Source organism: Drosophila eugracilis, unplaced genomic scaffold (assembly GCF_018153835.1).
Source record: "Drosophila eugracilis isolate 14026-0451.02 unplaced genomic scaffold, ASM1815383v1 contig_2088, whole genome shotgun sequence".
NCBI lineage: Eukaryota > Metazoa > Arthropoda > Insecta > Diptera > Drosophilidae > Drosophila > Drosophila eugracilis.
Window position 1 is genome coordinate 551,349 of NW_024572964.1, and position 21,706 is coordinate 573,054.

The 21,706-nt window shown below is 44.7% G+C and overlaps 3 protein-coding genes across 5 annotated transcripts in view; 2 read left to right on the plus strand and 1 right to left on the minus strand.

Annotated features, from left to right (window-relative positions):
- The window catches only part of LOC108104664, a 108,851-nt gene that overhangs the window by 82,596 nt on the left and 4,549 nt on the right, over window positions 1-21,706 (minus strand). The window lies entirely within an intron of this gene.
- Window positions 13,200-13,889, plus strand: LOC108104665 (eukaryotic translation initiation factor 5A-like). The gene has a single exon (XM_017210855.1). It carries the CDS (start codon window positions 13,338-13,340, stop codon window positions 13,809-13,811), a length of 474 nt encoding a protein of 157 aa, XP_017066344.1. The 5' UTR covers window positions 13,200-13,337; the 3' UTR covers window positions 13,812-13,889.
- On the plus strand, window positions 14,134-14,874 carry LOC108104670. The gene has a single exon (XM_017210860.1). The coding sequence runs from the start codon at window positions 14,170-14,172 to the stop codon at window positions 14,770-14,772; it is 603 nt and encodes a 200-aa protein (XP_017066349.1). The 5' UTR covers window positions 14,134-14,169; the 3' UTR covers window positions 14,773-14,874.

Genomic DNA, 21,706 nt, shown 5'->3' on the forward strand with positions numbered 1-21,706 from the left:
ATTCCTAGCTCTGCATTATCCTAACGTTATTTAAGGAAACCTTTCGCCAGACACCGCCGCAACCTCGGAGCTGTCTCCAGCGATAAATCAGCTGCGCCGAAAGCCGCTGAGAAAAAAGGCAAATACTTGCCAGCCAAACTCCCACAAACTTCGACCGCTGCACGACATTTTTTTGCATTGCAGTTTTGACCGAGGGCGGTCGCATAACAATTCATTATCATTAATTATATTTGCACTCAAATCGTAGAAACGGAAAGCGAGAGGGAAACCCAGCTCGGAAAACTCGAGGACCAGACGACGAGCCGAGCTGGACATGAAAAATTGAACAATGTCGATTAAATTGAAAACAATTTTAGGCCGCAAAATTTCAATATTTCCCGTCATTTGCCGTTAGGCTCAACGTCCCAAAGACAACAGCTTAAACGGCATTCCCGACCCACAAAAAATCGGATCTCGAGAGTGGAAAAGAGAGGCAAAATATGGCTCATAAAGCATCGAACATCAACGGCAGAAATCGGCAACAACAATTTATTGGTCGCATTAACCTCCACGAACTCTCTCACTTCTCTGGACCGCTCCGGGGGCGGTGGGTGTTGCGGGACGCCAGTCAATCGATGCGAGTTGTGAAAATATCATTTACAGGCAATTTGTAAAAAGCAACAACAGCGGCAGCAACAGCGGCAGCGAAATAGCTGAAAACTCAGCTAAATTTGCACGAACCAAAAAAATCAAAAACAAATGGACGTCGTTTTACTTTGCAAACAAAAAGAAAAAAGAGAGAAAAGCGGCTGGGAAAGGGGGCAGCAGGGTATCTGTGGTCAAGCTGTTAAAGTCGGAAATGGGCACAAACGGCGATCGACAACGGCAGCAGCAGCCACGGCAGAAATGACGACGACGACGACGACGACGACGACAACGTCTCCAGGCGATAATTGGATCCCTTTCCCAGTCGGTCTTGGAGTAAGGAGGTCTTAGAGGGGGCTCAAGGGGAGTACTCGCAGTAGAAATTCAATATACTTTTCCTCTTTTGTTCAGTGGGAAATTTCTTGTGGGTTTCTCAGAGATCAGAAATCTTGACGTGGACCCAACAAAAAGGTAACCAAAATATGGATTTCAAAAGGGGGCTGCCTAACTCAACCCCACAAAAATAAACATCCGTAAGTGGTAAGTTCTAGCTGAAAGTTAGATAGTTTCTGAAATTTAAAGAACCGACAAGTAAAGCTGTAACTATACTCCCCAAAACCGTTCATTCAGCTTTTTATGAATTCCTTTTGGTAACCCTAGAACCCTTTTATGCGGTGCACCCAATACCTAACACATTCTCCACTTATCCAACGCTCTCATAAGCCTTTTGTCTGCCGAGCTTTTGGCCGCCCAACTGAAATCCAAGCCAGAAGTGCAAAATGCAGATGCGGAACAATCCGAAATTCTGTCAGGTGAGACGCAGAGCAACTGCAGCTTTCGGCTGCCTTAACAAAAACAAAGGCAGGAAAATGAAAACAAAAGCCGAAATCAAGAGCTTTCGCAGAACTCTTGGCTGGGCAGAATGAGATGTGTTTTCGAGGGTTTCGTGAGAAAAAGAACGAACTTCAAAGATATTCAAGCTGAATGCCACTTGAGTTCATTAACGAAACCCAAACGAAAGCGAAAGAGGAAGAGCGGCAGGGAGAAATGCATTCGAAATGCAATAGAAAGTGAATTGCGTTGGCAAAACAAACCGTTGGCCACGGAAAATCTCCTCCAAATGAGCCGCCAGATGTCGGCGATGTGTATGTGTTATGGAGAGACCCCTCCAAGAGCCCCTCCCCACCACCAGCTCCCATGACCTTGTTCGCAAATTCTGTTGACGTACATCGAACATGGGTGCCACCATCCACATCCACCAAACGAGACACCATCCTTGGCGCTTTTCCAGCCGATTGCCATCAGAAATATTTGAGATTCACTTTCGGAGCTGCCTTTGCCAGCCTTTGCCAGCCAGCAAAAGCAGCTCAGCCAGTGCTGGCAGTAAAAACAATGCCTGGCAGTCGCGCATTGACAACTCATAGATAAAATGCTTTTCCTTAACTATGACGCGACTTCCAACTGCGACGGGCTCTTCTCAATGGCAGCCAAACAATGACAAACTCTGCCACTGCCACTGCAACTGGAAAGTGGAAGCACACAGCGAAAGCAGCCAAGCCTATACTTTCCTATACCCTTCTTAGAACATGAAATCAAACTAAAATCAAATCAAAGTGGCAAACTTTTAAGACAACGCAAAGCCTAAAGATCGCATGTAGAGAGTATTACTGAATATAAAAAATGAAGGCAACTCCTTTCACAGAACAGCTATACCCCTTTGGAGTGCATTGGAAAATTGTCGTCAACTTGTTGGGGATGTGTGGGCTGGCATTCAGCATTCAGCATACGGCATTCGGCACTCTGCTTTCAGCATGCGAGGCACCAAAGACTCGAATGAAATGCCACAGATTCGATTTTGATAAAATACCAAGCAACAAGTTGGCACCGTAAGAAAGACAGAAAGAAAAAGTGAGTTGGGGGGGGCTGCTAATGAGGAAAAGAGATGGCGCAGGCGCGAGCCGCCTGGCGATAAATCTTCCAAAGTAACTTTTGCCATTGCAACTGCAACTGCAACTGCCACTGCAATTGCAGAAAATAAACAGAGGAAACGAGAGTAAGCAGGCGAAATAATCGCAGTTAAGAGGGAAGAGTGGTGGCCAATGGGTAATATCTGCCGTGCGTAAGAGAGATATAGATATATAGATATATATTTGGTATCTGTCTGACGATAATTGGGCCAAAGCGCATGCTTCGGGCACCGGCAGGTCGGGTTGGTAATTGATATGTTTACAGCTCTATTTTATTCGCAACTCAATTAAACCAGCGTCAAGCTGTGACAAGCCATAAACCGAGGAAGACAATCCAACAATTAGAGTCTCGATTTGTTTCTACTTTGGTTTGGTTTGGCTTGGCTTGTTCGGTTCACTTTCGTTTTCCATTGCCATTGCCATTTCTATTTCCATTTCCATTTCGATTTCGATTGGAAGTGTGAAAGGTTCACAGCGGAGTGGGGATCTTCAGGTGGTCTTGTTTGATCTCTTTGTGACTGCTTTTCCTTTCGGTCAGGGTTGATGAATCCAAAGTGATCTTCAACTTACCGATACGATCAGATGGCATCATCTGTTCGGTGACTTGGCGACACGTTGAAGTGATCTTTCTTCGGCGGATAACATCAATTGGGTTAAGATGTCTGCGATAGATCACTGATCAGTGACAATTAAATGGCAGTTCTGGTTGAGTCAAAGATAATGTCAAGATCAGAGAATAAAGAGCTAACTTTGGTTCTCAGACTGAGTTTGATGACAATGCGGCTGAGCTGTGCAAAGTTCCTAAGACCTTAAGCATAAGTTCAATCCACTAACCTTTAATGCTCAGCGATCAGCGGAACGTAATCAGCCGTTAATGTATGTTTTAATTACACCTCTCTTGACAGGGCAATGAAATGGAATATAAATGCTTTTTGTTTGCTGAGCAGACTTTACTTTATAGAAGTCAATCCCAGACACTTTGGACCGCAGGCCTGCCTTTTGAACTCCATCTGATAATTTTTAGCGATCTCTTGGCCTCAATTTGCTGTTAATTGGCCAACCCATCAACCCAGATTGCTCAATATCAAGTTTTTCCTTCAATTTTAGGTCGCCTGGTTTCGATTATATAAAGTCCTCGCATATGAAAAACCAGCCGATATGAATGGCCGCTCGTTTGACAGACTAGCTGAGTGACTGCCCGAACTGAGCCAACTCATATGTACGAATGCCTCATGGGTGGGGGCACCCTAGTTATAGTGCCACAAAAAGTGGGGAAAAGCCACAAAGTAACTTTACACCGAGCAATTAAAAAGGTATCAAGGCACTGCAAGCAAAAAGTATGCACAGTGGAACGCTGAGCGACTTTGACTACGACGCTCAAATTGAAATTGGGATAGTTGTTGAAATTATTGGCGAGGATCACAGGAGTCTCTGCTGGAGCTGGAGCTGGGGCTGGAAAAGCTTTAAGCAAAGCGTGTCCCCGGCATCTGGAAAATGTTCGTTAATTGCACAAAATGCTACTTTGCCATTGTCACAGCTCGGGACTTTTACTTTGGCAAACTGAACAAACATTGGACTGACTTCCTGTGCCTCATCAAAACCGAGAGACATGCAACATGGAATCGGCTTTTGTTGTTCGTTTCGTTTCGTTTCGTTTTTCTCTAATGATTAATTGACTTTTGCACCCAAAACACGTTCGATCTTTGTTTGATCTTTGCTTCCTTTGGTGGCCACCTCGGCAACTCCTCTTTGCCTACCATTTATCCTCGTCTTTGGTCTTTGTTCAATTGGAAAATTGCTCTTTTAATTTCCACCGACATTTCTGGCGAATCGTGTTTGCTATAAATATTTATTCATTTTTCCAAATGTGCATCTGTGCGGCCGTTTATGGTGGCGGGCTGGCGGCGTGACTGCAATTGGGTTGGCAAAACATTTCGTAAATATAAAGCAAATAAACTTCTTTGGCATACCTCTCCTGATAGCTACAGTTTGGTACAACTATCTTCTACTATTGTTACCGGGCGTGTCACGGCCCCATCTCCAGACGAACTCACTTAGCTCATGGTTTATGACGCTTATCATGGAGTCCGGGATGCAAGAGCTGGAAGCCGAGAGAGTCATGTGTGTGGCTGGTTTGGTTAGCCTCGACTTCGGGCTCAGTTTGCCGCGGTTTGTTTCGGCTTGTTCGTGTGATTAATTTATTGTTCAATACAATTGCGTATGAATTATTGAGATAGCGTCAGAAAATGACATGCAACGGCCGCCGACGTCGCTGCCTCAGGTGTCTTACAAAATCTCCCCGACTTCCCGCCTCCCCTACTCCCAACTCCCCTCACAAGATCTCATTGTCTGATCTCAAGGCTGGGAAAAGCAAACGCAATTCGAGCCCCTCTTTGTGTACGTGCCGAAATATATTTTTACAAGAGGAAAATACGCCGAAAAAGTGCATTTCATAAATGCATCTAGCAGATACTAGATACTCGAACCAGCGGTTCCCATTGTGTGTGCTCGGTTCATATCGCACTGGGCACTTTCACATTGGGTGAAACCATTGGCCGAAAGTGTAACTCTCAACGGTTAATCATGGGGGTTAAGGTTACCTTTTGAGTCGCAGCCTGAACTTGAGATGGAGTTAACGTGATTAGTTCGGTGAAATCGTTTTGGGCGAACGATATTTGGGTCAGGTGGAACGCTCCTATGCTCCTAGCCACCCCCACGGAAACGTATTTCCCAGCAAACAGCTGAACAAATATTCGTATATGCCACCTCCACTCAAGGAACTAACTACTCCCCCGACACCCATGCATGTTTGTCCTTCCCGAATGTCAATGTTAGGCCCAGGCCCTACTTTTCAGAGTTTAAGTTCCGTTTGTGAACTCTCCTTTTATGGATCTCTGACATGCAAACTACACAGACTTTTCCACTATCTCAAAGAGGGTGTTCATGTTTCGAGTAAGGGTTTGAAAGGATATGTTGTGAGAACAAAGCTTCATTCTGCATTTAAAGGTATTTTCTATTCTACTTTAACTTTGATAAAAAGTTACCTAACCATATTTAGATTTCTGTTTTAACTAACTTAAAGCCTCGCTGCCTTAGTAAAGGGTGTTTGAGATTCAGTTATCCTTTTCAAACTTTTCATTCTGCAAAGATTCGCGGCCATCTCGTGTTTGGGCCAAGTTAAAAAAGCGAAAACACGAAAAAGAAGCCGGCGGCAGCGGCGTTTGTTATTGTTGCTATTTTTCTTGCCGGCTGATGTTTGTTACCCCCGAAAATTAGCCGGCCAAATGTGGTGGCAGACAGACGTTGAATTTTAATTAGCAGCACTTGTGTCTGACCCCCCGTCGAGGGCGTGGCCCCGCCCACAGATACAAACACATAACCGTAAGCGAAAATTTAACACATTTCTCGTAGACAAACAAACGGCGTCGTCGCCTTTCATAATTACGGAAAAAATTAAAGCCCCTTTATTGGTGTTTTTCCAATGGGCGAACGGTACATGCCCAAACGTTCAACGACCCTCCGCCAGATGGCGCCTCAGACCCTATTATCTGTTTTCCACCGTTCGTGCAATTTGCATTGTTTATTTGCATTTCGGAATTTGTTTCTTCTGCTGCAACGGCAATTAAACAGTCATAAATCAGACAACCGCAGCGAAATTAAACAGCAAACCGTTTGGCATGCGAGGGCGGCATTCGATCGACTCGAAACTATTCCAAATTCCATTTAATGACACTTGTGAAAAGTGAAATTAAATTGGATGAACGAGTGGAAAACGTCTGCATGTCTGCAATAGAAAATTGGCAGCCAATGCAGGTGAAAATTTGAATTTTCACAATTCAAACTTTACGTTAAATTTACACTTCACTTTGCTGGCCTTAAGTCGGGGTCAGTTTGATGTTGCTAATATAATAAAGAAAACGCATTACCAAACTAATGTAGCAACATTTCGTGCTAAGTTTTCCCTCCTCACCCATCAGCGCTGAGCAAATAACTCTGCAAATGCCTTTCCTCGAACTCGCCGCTGCAATTGGCACTGCCCAAGTCATTTGCATCTCGCCTGTGGCCCGCGGCTCGACAGTCTCCATTAAGAATGCAATTTGCAAGAGATCACCAACAACCAACAACCAACAACCAACAACTAGAAACCAAAAACCTCCAACCGCCGGGCCAACGGAAAAGTCCACTGCCAACCTGCACCACCGAAAACTGAGTGAGTAGCCGCAGGTTCCGTTCCTGCGCGGAAAGCCACTTGACAAGTTGTTTTATTAATTTGTCAAGACTTTTTGGGCTGATGGGTGAAATTTGTGGCCCCAGAAGAGGAGATGAGAAGCGGCAGCAGGTGAAAATTAGAGAATCACCAAGAAGATGAAGTGGCGAGAAAAAAGCGACAAAAATTGGTTGGAAAAGTAAGGCAAGTTGTGCGTTTGCAAAAAAGAACTTGACGTCCGAGGTTTTCTCCCGACTTTCTTCACTTTTCCATTAGCCTAAATCTGTTTCGTTATTTATTGTTTGATTAACTTTTCCCTCTTAGTAACGGATAAACTTAATAGTAAATACTGTTCAAATATTTCTCCGCACTTAGTCGCACTGTCCATAAAGACTGCGACTGCCGTGTGTGGGTGTACATTTGACTGGGAAATTACATGATATTTTGCTCGCTCCTTCCCAAAAACAAGCCAAATTTCCCATTTGTTTGGCCAAGGCGGACAGGCGGACCGCTGACTGCTGACCAGTGACAGTAGCCATCGCCAGACCGCCCACTGCATCCTTCCCCTGATGCAGTTGCAACTTTGCAACATTGCATGTTGCTTCTGTTTCAACGCCGGCGACAAGTGAATGTTGGCTCTGCTGCGAGGAGACAGACAGAGCAGACACCCGCATTGATTTTTCCTTCACCCAAACTGTTCCCTCCCCCCCGCCAACTTCTTCACCGATTCCTATTTTGATTCCGAATCCGAATCCGAATCCGACTCCCACCTGCTCCTTTCCGCCAGTCTGGCAGTTTCATTTTCATTTCCATTTCATTGGACTCTCTCCGCGGACGGGCGGCTTTAATGAGTTGATTTCTGTCTCGTTTGGAAAATTGCAGTCTCCGTCTCGGAGGCTCAAACTCAAACTGAAACTCCAAGGTGAAAAGTCCGCTGTAGTTTGAGGAGGTTAGGTTAATGTTAATGTTAATGACGCTTTTAAGCGACATGACGTGATGCTACCTGCTAGTTGCAGGCTGCCTGCCAGTTGAGATTGCCGATGTGGCAGCTGCTTCTGTAAGGCAATTTTAATTAATTTAACTGATCGATTCGATGGCAGACCCTCTGCGACGACTGACAAATAATTAACAAGGCTGTAGATAGGCAATCAATCGAACTTAACTGGATTTCAGTTGATGTTTTACTTGTAAGAAAAGCTGATTTAAGCTCATGAATAAGGAATCCTGGGAGTGAGCAAGTGGGCGGAAAGTTAAATCAATTTTGTTTGAATATGCAAACAGGATGTCCACTAAGCAGTGGTTGTAGGTTTTCCCGAATGTGGGAAAACTTTAATGGTTTCACATGGCGCATGCTCGTAAGTGTGTTCCTTCGTGGAAAATGCATTCGGGCAAAGTCAAAGTCATTGGTCCTGCCCCTTCTCCTTTTCATATCAATGTCATGAACTGACAGCTGGCAAAAGTTGTCCCCGCCTGCTGGGAAATAAACTGCATTGTCAGAGAGTGTCGACTAATTTTTATTGATTTTCGCTTTGCATGCACTTGTTTGCAGCAACTTGAATAGTAAATGGATGATTTTCCCTCTCCCCTTTCCACGAGCCTTACTCGATGGATAAACTTGGAAAATTCTCGCCATTCTGGGGGACCCGCATGAACTTCAGCCAGTCACTTCTCGTCTTCTTCTAGGGATATCTACCATTCTCAACTAATTACTGGCAGGGGCGTGTTTTTCCACTTCCTTCTACCCCGCCTTTCCCTGCACCATTAGTCAGCTGTTTTGGGCTGGTAAATGCAGTCATGGATACGATTTTCCTTTTCGGTTTTCCTCGCCGCTCTGGAGTGCTGTGCCAATGCACTTATCATCTCTGTTTTTCCTAACGGTTTCACAAATAGAGCGGCGGCAGGCTGGAAAAGTGGGAGTGGCAGAACGTAAACACCCTCTGCATTCAATTATTACTCGATTTCTGATCGATAAACGGAGTTGGAGGTGCGACCAAGGCAGAACTTTAATTACTTAATTTCGAAAATCAACTCGAGGTGTGGTTCGATTCGAAAACTTAATGACTCCATTTGGTGTCGAGGAAATGGCTTGATTTTGGCGGCATATTATTAAGCTCAATGTTGATTTTCTCAACTGTACGGATTCTACTATATCTCTTGATCATCCCATCAGTCACTCACCCAAAACACAAGCTGATAGTGCTAATGATGCAACGAACCTCTTTGAGGGGATCTCCGCGATCTGCGGCCACGATAAACTTATGAAAATTCATTTGCCTCTCGTGCTTATCTAATTAATTGTAAGCCTCGACGACTCCATTTCCTACCAGCCATTCCTGCCACTCTGGGGAAGAGATTATTTATAATGTCCGAGGGGTCCCACATTTATAAGCCCGAACCCTTTGCGTTCCATTTCGCAGCAGATTAAGTAAGCCCGAACAGTGTTAAGTGGGTCAATTGGAAAGTCGGTTTTATTATCTTTTTATTTCGTTTTCGGTTTTGCTCGGGGAAGTGCGTGCCGCGAAGTGGAGGCAAGTTTAGTGGAGTGTTTGGAAGTGTTGGACCGACTGAACTTGTGGGCAGACAGGTACAAGATAAATGCGTCACGGGGGGGAGGGGGAGACCCAGTCAGATTGATGAATGGATTTGGTTTACTTGGGAACAGGTTGCAGGTTGCGCGTTGCCATCGGCTGAGGAGGCAGAAGGAAAGCTGACTTCGTTCTGGGTGTGCACAGAGTGCCATAAAATTGAATTATACCCCAGTACTTGAAACGCGAAAGTTCTCTGGAAACTCAACGAGACTTGCCAGCAATTTCAAAAATAAGAATTCAAGTTTCACCGAGCTCAGAAATGTGACTTTCACAGGTCTTTTGAGGGGTTTACCATATATGATTTTAATATGTTTCCCTAAGTTATATTCACATCTTAACTTGCCTAATCAGATTTTCATTATCGACTTCGGCTTAAAGCCAAGCCCAGCCTAGTACATCGCTACGATGCAGCTTGACTTTGGTAATGAAATATTCAAATGACAACCAACCAAGTTGGGCAAGGCCCCGCAGCATAGGGAAATATTTGAGTTTTGAATGCTAATTGCGTGCCAAGAGCATTGGACAGCCAAAGCGGAACGACCCTGAGAGGGGCCCATGGAATTCATATTGGATATCGAATATTGATCGAGTTGGGGGGGAGTCTTGAGAGCAGCTCCTCCTCCGCCTGATATAAGTGAGATTATAAAAAGATACTTTTAGAAATACAGATACAGCCACTCAGAACGCCACTCAACGCTTCGCTGACAGTCAGCCAAGGGGCAGTATTGGAGTGCAACATTAAATTGCGTGAGACATGGGGCGGAAAAGCGGGGGCGTGCGTGCCGGTGCTCAATGAGAAGAGACAGAAAAGCAGACAGGCCCCTCATGGAGCGCCCGAACATAAATAAAATTAAACAGAGTTGTGACAGCCAACAAACGGAAAGTGCAGTGGCCATTGACAAAGGGGCACCGAAAACTCAATGAGTGGAGGGGCGCCACAAGTGACCATTAAAAGCAATTGAGGCGCCACAGCAAAAAATTGATATAGAGAAATCCAGGGAGAGAGAGAGAGAGAGGGGGGGGGGAAGCCACCGCTTGATGTCTCCATTAAAGTAGCAAACGCTGCGTGGGTTTTGCCCCATCAACGATTTTCCAGCAACAACAACAACAAAAAAAGGACAGTGCAGCTTCGGGTTAAAGGCTCACTCAATTTGCCCACCTTCGCCCCTGTGATTTGCATCCTTGGATTTTTCCCATAGCCTCCCCGTTAACTGAAAATTAATTTATATGAAAAACCATTTTCCACGCTGACCAACTTTTTGTTTTTGGGGCCATGGGAAGCAGGAAAAGCAGCATTGCGTGGAGGTTTTTCTACTCGCTATTTTCCTCCTTTTTTTTCCAATTTTTCCCAATGCACATTGTTTGCGAAAAATTGTTTTTTCCGTCCGCTCGTGCTTTGTTTTTATAATGAATTTGTTTGGCTGCTTCTTAAAGTTTAAGCTGAGCTTTCTTCGGCTGCTGATACTGTTTTCGCTGCTAGCTGCTTTTCCTATTTTCATTGCTAGCTGGTCTGCGCCTAATTGAGACATAACTGTTGTTTTTGATGCATTTAACATTTTCCTTGGGAATTATGTCAGTTGGCTAAGCAGCGGAGAGGCGGCACATCAGAGGGAGTGGCCTGAATTGGTTTGCCGTTTCTTCCTTATGCTGCTTGGAAGTTGCCAACAGCACGCATTATACTGACTGAAAGGGGGAGGTCGATGAGGGTGTGGCTGTTGCTTATGGGAACCAGGGAACATTGCACAAAATGCATTAATTTTTATCCGTATTGTTTGTTAATATGAGAAACCGTTTGCCTCACTATAAATAAGGTCGGGAAACTGCCCCCCCGAATAGCGCCATCTGTGGTTACTCTCTGTCCCTACTAGTAGACTTTCTACACCAAAGTAAAAATATTAGTTCTTATCAAAGTTGGAACTTGAAGTTAAATAACTCACTTCGTTTCGTCACTTTCATAGAGATTCATTAGGGTATACAATATCAGAACCCACTTTGTCATCATCCTTTGGAACCGCTCGAAACCAGTTTCCTCGAACTTCTTCGATAAATTCCCCATTAATCTTGTGAGCAATTCCTATAAATAGACGCACCCGTTTCTTATCCAGCAACTTGCAGCAACATTATGGTTTCATTTCAGAACTGTACTCGGCATATATGCGGGTCTTTATAATCTTGTTCGTTGCCCCTTGCCCCTTCACTCGCTTTAATTACTCAGAACTCTGAGCTGTCAGCATACCACATGTGTTTCCTTTTATTTGTCAAATTTTCAATTTGCTTGCATTTTTTGTATTTATTTATTTATTTATTTATTTATTCTTTCGGATTGGACACGACACACTCAAAGTTCTGACATCATGCGCGGCTCGCAAATAGGTTCCCAGGGTCCCAATTAAGTTCAGGGAGTGCCCTCGCTCCAGCTTCCCAATCCGAACCACAAAACACAAACACAAACTCCGCTCGAAATCATATTAAATTGTATTAGCAAATTTATTGCATTTAACCCAGAGACATGACAGCGTGGTTCGGGGAAGAGGGGGACGCAAACCACGCACAGGAAAACAAGCCAGCTAACACACCTACAAAGGGGGTTTTGGGGGCTCTTTGGGGGCCTGGAAAAGCGCAGGAGAGTTGGCAGAAATGTCAAATTGGCAGACAAAACAGTTACAAAATTTGAATGGCGGGGAGGCAGGCGGTGGCGGTGGTGGGCAATGATTGAATGAGCAACTGACTAAATGAATGCATGATTGAGTGAGTGTCTGTCTATCCTCCTCTCGTTCAATAAACCCCGCCCCGCCCCCACCCGCTCCATCCTGGACCCATGCAAATGCTTTCAAGTCGTTTGCCAATGCAATTGGCAAACAAGGAAGCGAAACGAGCTGCTGTCAATTCAAAATGATCCGCACAGACAGCTAAAATAAAAAATTAGACAGGGTGTGCGAGGAGCGGGGGACTGAACGGCGGCAAGAAGCAGAATCCTCAGCCGCCAAGGCGACGCCACAAAAAAAGTTACACCCTGGGAAGAAGTAGCTATAACACCGAAGATCTGAATATCCTCATAAATTGGAATATCTAGGGATATAGCCACATTATTTCTATCCTAAGAACAGTATCTACTCTCCTCCTAACTGGCATAATGACGTATTACAGCCAACAACTCATCGAAAGGGTATCTGAGTGTAAACAAGCTGGGGAAGAAAAATTAGTGAAAATGCAAATGAGAAGCGACAGGCGAGGAAAAGCTGGGAAACTGTTCGATTCGCAAATAACGTTGAATTTGTTCAGGTGGCCCACCTCAGTCTGTGTGATCAGGGGTCTGGCCTAGCGGTGTGGCCCACTCCAACTCCCAGCTCAGTGGGTCAACGAACTATCCACGGACCACACCTCATCCAAGCCCAGCCGGAATGACCCACCGACTTTGATAAACGATTCGAGGCGATTTCATAACTGACCCTGACACGCCCCGTGTAAGAGAGCGAAGCAGTCTAATGATCGGTAATTAATTTCATTTGGGGATTACGTTTAGGAGGGATTTACTGAGTGATAAATTATCGAGATCAGTTTGTCTAAATGGGGATCAGTTAAGGAATTCATGGAGTATGTGGCAGCAATCACAGCGAGCATGAACAGCAGTAGAGGCCCGTAGTTAAAGATCTCGGAAGATTGCCTCAATCGGTCATGCTAGGCCTTTGAAACTACTTCAAATCTGATTACAGAAAGCAATACTATTCTAACCTAAGTGGTGGCTGATTTTCTTGTCACTTTTAAACTGCGAAAAGAATCCTCTGATTTTCCTGTCACTTCAAAGACTACATCTTCCTAGGTGGGTATTGCCTTGGCCTCAGTCACAACCCAACAAGCGAACGGAAAAGTCAAATTTTTTAATTTCCCTACTTTTGACAAAGACGGTACAAAAATTAGTTAAGAAACTTTTTGAAAAAATAATCGTCAAACATGTCGGATGTGGACGACACGGAGTTTGACACCGCGGACTCGGGCGCCTCGAAGACCTTTCCCATGCAGTGCTCGGCCTTGCGGAAGAATGGCTTCGTCATGCTGAAGGGCCGCCCGTGCAAGATTGTGGACATGTCCACTTCGAAGACGGGAAAGCACGGACACGCCAAGGTCCACTTGGTGGGCGTGGACATTTTCACCCAGAAGAAGTACGAGGACATCTGCCCCTCGACCCACAACATGGATGTGCCGCACGTGAAGCGCGAGGACTACCAGCTGAGCGACATCAGTGATGATGGCTTTGTCACCCTGATGTCGGACAACGGGGAGATTCGCGAGGATCTCAAGGTTCCGGACGGGGAACTGGGTGGAGCTATTCGCTCCGATTTCGAGGATGGCAAGGATCTCCTCTGCACTGTGCTGGCGGCCTGTGGGGAGGAGTGCGTCATCGCGGTGAAGAACAACTCTGGATGAGGCGAGGGAGGGAGTCAATCAGACTAAGGCGGAGGAACACTGATTACATATATTAAAAATAAAACTCTGAAGGGAAAATATTGACTTTCTTTGGGGTTTAAAAATGGGTTTTAATAATTTAAAAAAAATTGCCTTTAAATTGAAAGATGAGAGTGGCAGTTGCTCTCGGCCCACAGATTGCCCACAGTTTTTCTTAATATAAATCGTTGATTTTATTGATTTTCGGTTTTTGGTAAAACACATAGTCCAGGGAAAACAAGTACTACCCCCAAAAGGCAGTTCTCGTGGAAGTTCCTTATAGTATGAGAATGAGAACAGTAGGCCATGATGGTCAACTCATCCTGCAACCCAGTCTAAAATGCCGCACTTCTGGAGAAATCTTTGGCGAGTTTTGGGCTCCCTAACAGATCCACCTAAGAGATCCGAGAACAACACCACCCTGGTCATTCACAAAAGTCGCCTCAGCCTGCTAACCCACCGAAGTCTGCGCAGCGAAAGGACTTCACGACGACGATTCCGCTTTGCGCATCCGTCTGTAAGCCGTCATGTGGTCTTTTCGCCCAGCACCTTGGATCATCAGAAAAATAGAAATGTGGTAATGAAAGCGGAAACATCGGCCTTCCAGAACTTCGTGCGGGAGGTGTACGAGGGATATTACGACCTTTTGCTCTACGAGGAGAGAATGAGGCTCGGCTTGCAGCCAGAAGAGCAGCTAACCAACCGAAGGCTGGGATTCCAGGATCTCGTGCGCCTCCAGAAAGTGGCCAGCGATATGTGGAGGAAAATGAGCAGGGACCGAAAGCAGCACTACAAGGATCTGGCCCGAATGGCACTGCATCGAAGAAGTTTACGGCTGCCTCCCGATCCTTATCGATTACCCCCACATGTTATGAGGTCATCGAAGAAGCTGAAGATTACCAGATCCATTTTTGTTCGAGGAATAGCCGAACGAACATGTTAATCCCCCTGACACCAAAAGTTCTTGTCTAACGTAATCTAAATTATTTGTCTAGTCCATCCTATTTCCGATTAGCAAAGAAATAGTTAAAGTGCAACAAAGTAACCTTCAGTAGTATTCAATATGCATCCTCATCTCCCAAAGCAATGCAGTTAAGTAATGCTTCCTACACTCCGTAGATGGATCAAGACTGACCGCATCTGCATGTGATTAGCATACGGATTACTTTGTCCATATCCGGCCTACGTGCGCATAATTAGCCGCTCTTTAATCCGCCTGCGCTTCCATCTCTAACGGTTGGGAAAGTCAGCGGGTGGGGAAATCGACGGGGGTCGTTAGGGAAATGGTTAACGAGGAAGTTCAAATTGATTTTTCTTACGTCATATCATTCCACCAACCATGAGTGATCTTCAACTTACCTGTAAGAGAGAGAAATATAAATTTATTAGTAAAATTGTCAAGAGGTGGTAACTACTAAGGAATATTATTAAAGCAGCCAGAAAATCCCACACATTTCCACTTAAGCTTTTCCAAGCATTTCCCAAATCGACTAATTAACAACTCAATCGCCCCCACAAGACCTATAAATAAACCTGAATTCGCCACCCAACTCCCTTCCCAGAATCCCCACCCAAAGTATCCACATCAGAAACGAGGTCAAAAGCGAATACCGAACCGAAACCACTGCAACGCGAGCGAACTTCCAGCTCTTGGGGAATTTAATTGCCTTTTCTGGGCGAGATCAAGGGGCGGGTTGATATATTAGTGGTCCACGGGGCGTGGAGCTAAACACATTTGCTCACACTTCGCGGCGGTGTTAGGGCGCCAGGGGAAGTCGCCGATTCGTGTGACATTTTTGTGACATTTTAAATGGAGAATTTGTTATTTCCACCAAAAACACACTCACTAAATGGGTCAGCTTGTGTTACCAAAAAGCTAACCAGAAGTTCTCAACGTAATTTACTTCCTTTGCAAGCATTCCTTCTCCGTTTTCTCCTCTATTTCGGTAACCCAAAATCCCCAATCGAGGACCCCGCCCTGGTGTCCTACTTATGCAATCGGTGCTTTCCCAAACGAAACGAAAGAGCTGAAAACAAGTGCTGGGCCCCAGGCTAAGGGCCTGACCGATGATTTCGATGAACGACCGACCGACCGATCGATCGGTGGATCGATTGGCTTTCCCCTCTTTTCGGATACCTATATATTTGCATTCGCCCGGAGACAAAAAACGAACACTTGCTTTTAACGATGATTCCGATCTCGCCCCTGCGCTCTTGCAACATTTCCACGTTTTATGAGCGGGCGAGGCAATTAGTGCTTGCCATTTACGGCTAACAAACTGCGAGGAGGAAAGCTGGGAAGCCTCAAAGACAACCGTTACGCAATCTGCGAGATAAAACTTAGAATTTATGCCTGCCTGCCTGCTAATCATCGGTTGCAGCGCGATGACTGCGGACTTTTCAGTCGCTAACCATGGAATGGATCATGTGCTAAGTGATCGTCATTATCCCGGCTGAACCATCTGGGCTCTGTGACAAGTGCAGGTAATTGAGTATCGCCTCCAGGGAGGAACGGAGCAGTCTGATGGCTGATGGCTTTGGGAAAGAGGAAAAGTCCACGAACGAGTTAAAGATGAGGCGATAACTTGAGGCAGGTTAATGTTCTTGCGCGTCGTGAAACTGCGCTGAGGACCGGCTGCGAATGTGAAAGTAAACTTGGGTTGGTTCTTTGATGGGCTTCTCGGATGGCTTAGAATCCGAAATTCGAAATTCGAAAGGAATTTTAATAGGGAAGAAAATGGTGCAGTAAAATATTTACAAGTTTTTCGTTAATAGCCAAAATCGAATTTACTTCGAACAAATCTGCGCCATAAAAATTGGGTAGTTTAATGAATTTTTAACACAGTTTTTACCATAAACAACGTCTTTTAAAAGCATTTTCAAAGCCATTAATTAAAGTTAATCGCCTGTTAATTCGATCATAAAATTTATTAAATATATATCATAAAAACGGAGTGTGGCCTCTTTGCCACCTAGATTTTCAGCGTTCTCTACCATCACCATCTACCCACCGAATGGGGCAAACCAAAGCGACACGTTTAAGTGAAAAAGTCGGCTGATGGATTGATGTGGCTTCAGCACCACCGAAACCACAAGATACGAAACGAAAGAGCGACACACACTCGGCCACAGATACAGATACGAGTGCAAAGAGAACTGCAAGCTGGTGGCAAATGTTCTGTGGGTGAGTCACCACCCAGTTCCAAACTAGTCATACTCTGGATTGCTCCTGCCCCTCACTCACTGCCTCATCCCCCGACACAGCTACCCTATCTGAATGGGCACGAAATTGTTAAAACCACATTGTGAAAAAACAAGAAATACACTGGGAAACAAGCATAAGAATAAGGAAAATGTTAAACTAATAATATTATATAAAACTAAAGTTAAAGTTAACTTCAATGCAAAAAAATATTTCTTATTTGTAAGCATCATTAGAAAGAATCTTTTCTAAGCGAAAATGGAATCAAACTCAAGATATTTTCAAGTGCATATGGAAAAGAAGAAAACGAAGGAAAGAGCATAAAAATGCAAGGAAATGGAGGAGGAGTGTGGCAAGGGGCCTTTCAGCAACGAAGAGGAGGGGGCGTCCCTGAAAAATATCGATTTCGCTTGGCTTATGGACTTTGGGCTGTCGCTTCCTCTCCTCAGTCTCTCAGTTACTCGGTTTTTGTTTTGCTTGTCGCCTGCTAAGAAGGCATTCACCTCATTTCCTCCAGTGGTCAGAAAAATGCAGAAGCAGCGAGGCAGGGAAATGCAGAGTGGCCAGAGGATCATTGCATAATACTCGCTTTTGGACGGGTGTGCGTGCGAAGAAAGCTTATCTGCTCTTCCCTTTCGTAAAGCAGGAAGAGCTGAATGGGGGAAGAATTGAAGATTCTTCAGATACCTTTTCTCTTCAAGATATTATTAGTTAAAATTATAATATGTTTGATCTTATAATATTAGGAAGTTTCAGGAAAACTGAAACACAAAACTCAAGATACATCTTTAAGAGTAACTAAACATCGGTTTGGACTCATACGCCTTGCTGGTAAACTTTCTTTTCTTGCATGGACCACTAAAATATTATTTCCCTGCTAATTTATGATCGCATCTGAGTGTTCCAATTGATCTCTGGGCTGAGGTCTGCAGATAGCATTACATGCGAGTTTAGTTTCCCATTTATTTTTGTTTACCTCGCAATTCAGAAGCAATTTGCGAGCAAACAAAAACTGCCAAAAATTGGTAATAAATTAGTGCCTCCCTGCTTCGTAGGTTCTTGTAAAGTTCCCCCTGCTTATCTCCAGAGTGTTTCTTAATGAGTTTTGCCGTTGTTCTCCATTTTTTATCGCAATTGGCAAACTGTAAATTAATGTTACCGAAAAGGCAGCCAGCGAGCCAATTTGGGCGAGGGGAGTGAGGGAAAACCGCATAAAGAGAGAAACATGCGACAAGACCGGGCCAAAACCGCTTGTTGAACCACTGACAGATTTCCCTACCTGCCGATCGCCCCGCGCGTCAGTTCGTCAATTGTCAACATTTGTCAGTCTTAATAAGTTTTGCAAATGTTTAGCAAAATCTCAATTTATGCTCATGTTTCTGTGGGGTCTGGGGTCTGGGTCTGGGAATGGGAATGGGAAATGGAGGTTAAGTGGAGGTTTACTGCTTCGGTTTCGGTTTGGGTTGGGCTCTTGGACCCATGGGGAGATTTATGTTCGCCTTGGGTAACTTGGAAAAGTTATGGAACCCGACCTGGAGTCGGGAAAACATTTTGATGAAGGTAAAAGGTTGAACCAATTGCAGTGAATTACTTAACATTTCAAAAATATTTTTAGTGGTCAGTTCAACTGCCAGCAGATTTGCCATTTAACATTGCAAGAATACAGTTCCCGGGGAAATTAAGAGATTTCCGATCGATAGCAAGTCGATGAACCACACTATTCTACCATCCGTAATGAGTTTAAAGACCCTTCAGCCCGCCCACTCAACCAATCTTCTAGTTTCCCCCATCGCAGTCCCAGAGCAATTTTCAATTTACTTTTCAACTAAATCGAACCAGACAGGCACTGAAAGCCGGCCATTATCTCGGCTTAGCACTATCCAAACGAAAAGCACGGCTCTTGACCAAACCACATCCCCGAAACAAGATGGACTGCCTCATTTGGTGGATTTATGGACTGCGAATGGACCAAAGACTCATTGTCCTGCCTTGGGGGCTCCTCGAGCGCCATGAAATATGAATGTGGAACCGAGGGACAGGTGACCAGCCAACCAGCCAAGGCAACCTGGTCTGTTCGCGGGATGGATCCCCACACCCCCTGCCTAGACCAACATTCGCACGTCTGTGCAATTTGCGGCATGCAGCAAACTTTCACATGGCGAGCCAGTCAAATTAACAGGCCCCAAAATAAAAGTATAAATAAATCCACTGCAAAATGTGCCCCACTAAAAACACCCACCTACTGCGGAGCTCCAAGGAAAATCAAGTCTCCTGCGAAAATTCAAATGAAAGTGAAGTGAAGAATTGATGGACACCGTGTTACCTTTCCCAGCGTCGCGACTGCATGTGTGTGGGTGTGTGGGCGGGGCCATTCCAATCCCCACACACACATGACAAATGCCTTGGAAGGCTTCAAGAGCTCAAGTCCCCGAAAGAGCTCGCCAATTTAATTTATGAACCTAGCGATCTCCATGCGATGACTATCTGTTGCCTGATGAAGCGTAACGCTCTCCGAAGTGGCTAACGGCAAACAGGGCCCGACTAATGCGATAAGTTAAAGACGGGAGTGCACTTGATTTTCTATATTAAAAGGATAGGCGGTGTGAAGGTTCAGATAAATGATTTTATTCTGATTCTTGGATATTCGAATATAATTATAATACCTTTTCGTGTCACGCTCCCATCTCTAAGTCCCAAACTATAGCACATTTATCGAATGCTCAACAAGCGCAATTTTCGATTAGCACACACTCCACCCATGAAAGGGAGCAAAACAAAGCCAGGTGGGAGGAAATGGTAGTGTGGGAAGGGGGTAGACAATCAGAGGAGGCGGTTGGCACCCGTTTGGGGAGCAGGCTAAAGGATCGCTGGTTCATTTCGTTATCCGCCATCCGATTTGCTTAATTGCATAAATTTTTATTTGCCATGGCCGATCAGGCATTGCGATATGCAAATCGGGATCTCCACTGGTCCAAAGGAAAATCAAGGAGAGGAAAGAGAAGGAGATGGAAAAGCCGCGCATTAAATCACAAAAACTGAAAATGGTAGCAAGGAAAACCGCCGACTAGCGCGACTTTCGCTTGAGCCAAAATCAAGCCGAAAAATAAACGAAAATTCTTCAGTTGACAGCCAGCAAAAATAAAAAATGCAAAATCAAGGAGATCTTCGGGTGTGCTCGTCGAGAGCCAGAGCTTGTGTGTGGGAATTTCGGAAATTTTCCGACCAAATTTTCTTCCCCTTGCAAAGGTCAGTGTGGGACTTTTACTTTTCTCATTTGGCGGCGGCCTTTCTGGGGTTTTCTCTGTTTCATTTCATTTCTTGCCAATGGCGTTGGCTTTGGTTCGCATGTTTTCTGTTATTAATTGTTCGCTGGGTAATTAAGAGTGCGGGCAGAAAGTGCATTTGGATGTAAACAGTCGGTGTTGATCACTTAAAAAGCTTTTTTATTGATACCCATATATTTGAAGGCGTTTACTCGCTATAAACTCTAAGAAGCTGTGGTCTGCTGCTTAAGTTGCAGCTTGAAGATGGGAATAGTGCAGCTCAGCTTTTAATACTGATTATTTGAAAGATTTCATCCAGCATTATCATTATCATTTGAGATTAACCATAAATCACTCTCTATCATGGAACTCTGCCCTTTGAACCTCGATTAACGACACCCCCCGAGGCGGGTAATTCCATTGTATCCACACACAATTTGGTTTAATTTCAGGCCCATCAGATGCATTCTCGATCTTCTCGACCCTCCCGCTCTTTTCCTTGATCACTCTGCACCGCCATAGGGGAAATTCCGAGCTGTCAGAAAGGGAAATTGCAGTAAATCAAATCCTTGACTTTGGGAATGGCAAAGGCGAAGGACGATCGACCCTCCACATTTCGCTTTTAGTTTCCATGGCATGTCGCACATGCTGGAGCACTATTTATAACACCGAATCCCCTTCTCGGGAGAATCGAGAACTCCCCTCCATCGACTCTTCGCTTATCGCTCTGTGGTTCATTAATATCCAAGAATCCGAGAATCCGAGAGGCAGAGCAAAGAGAAGAAGACACAAGACTGCACAATTAAATCTGGTAGAGAAGATGTATCTACAAGTTACTCTGCCACTTCCATTCCGGAGTTGATAATAAAAATTCCTCTCGCTCCTCATCTTTTCGAGGCGCTTCGTGCTCGTCTATTCATAGAGTTGTTTTCTAGTCATGATGGAATGGCTTCGGTTCGTATTTTTAGATGCGCACAGCAGTTGCATTGCGCCTTTGAAATGTATCTGGCGGATGCATCCTAGTGTCTTAACATCTTAGCGACCATGCCTAATTCAAGAATCACCAAGATTCTACATCTCCGCCAAATGCAAAGAAAATACCGAAAATAGCTCGAGTCCAAATTGTCACTCTGGACTTGGCACCAATTCAGAGTGCAATTTCCCGTATCCCACAGATACTTTCGCGGCTATGGCATTCCACGCGAGTTAATCACCTCAATTAAAAGGTGGCCAAGAGTTTGGCCAATAAACTTTTAAGCACGCCAGAGTCTTGCATCCATTTCTGTTTAAACTATCAACTATCACCGTCTTGATCTTGATTCTTCGACTAATATTAGCTAGATCTTTTTCTATATTTAGACACCATTTAGTTTTTAGCCCATTGATGATAATACCAAGTTTTCTGTTTTAAG

What these genes read in the sequence shown, in the direction of transcription:
- LOC108104665 (XM_017210855.1), top strand. Translation starts at nt 13,338, where the DNA reads ATGTCGGATGTGGACGACACGGAGTTTGACACCGCGGACTCGGGCGCC.
- LOC108104670 (XM_017210860.1), top strand. Translation starts at nt 14,170, where the DNA reads ATGCCGCACTTCTGGAGAAATCTTTGGCGAGTTTTGGGCTCCCTAACA.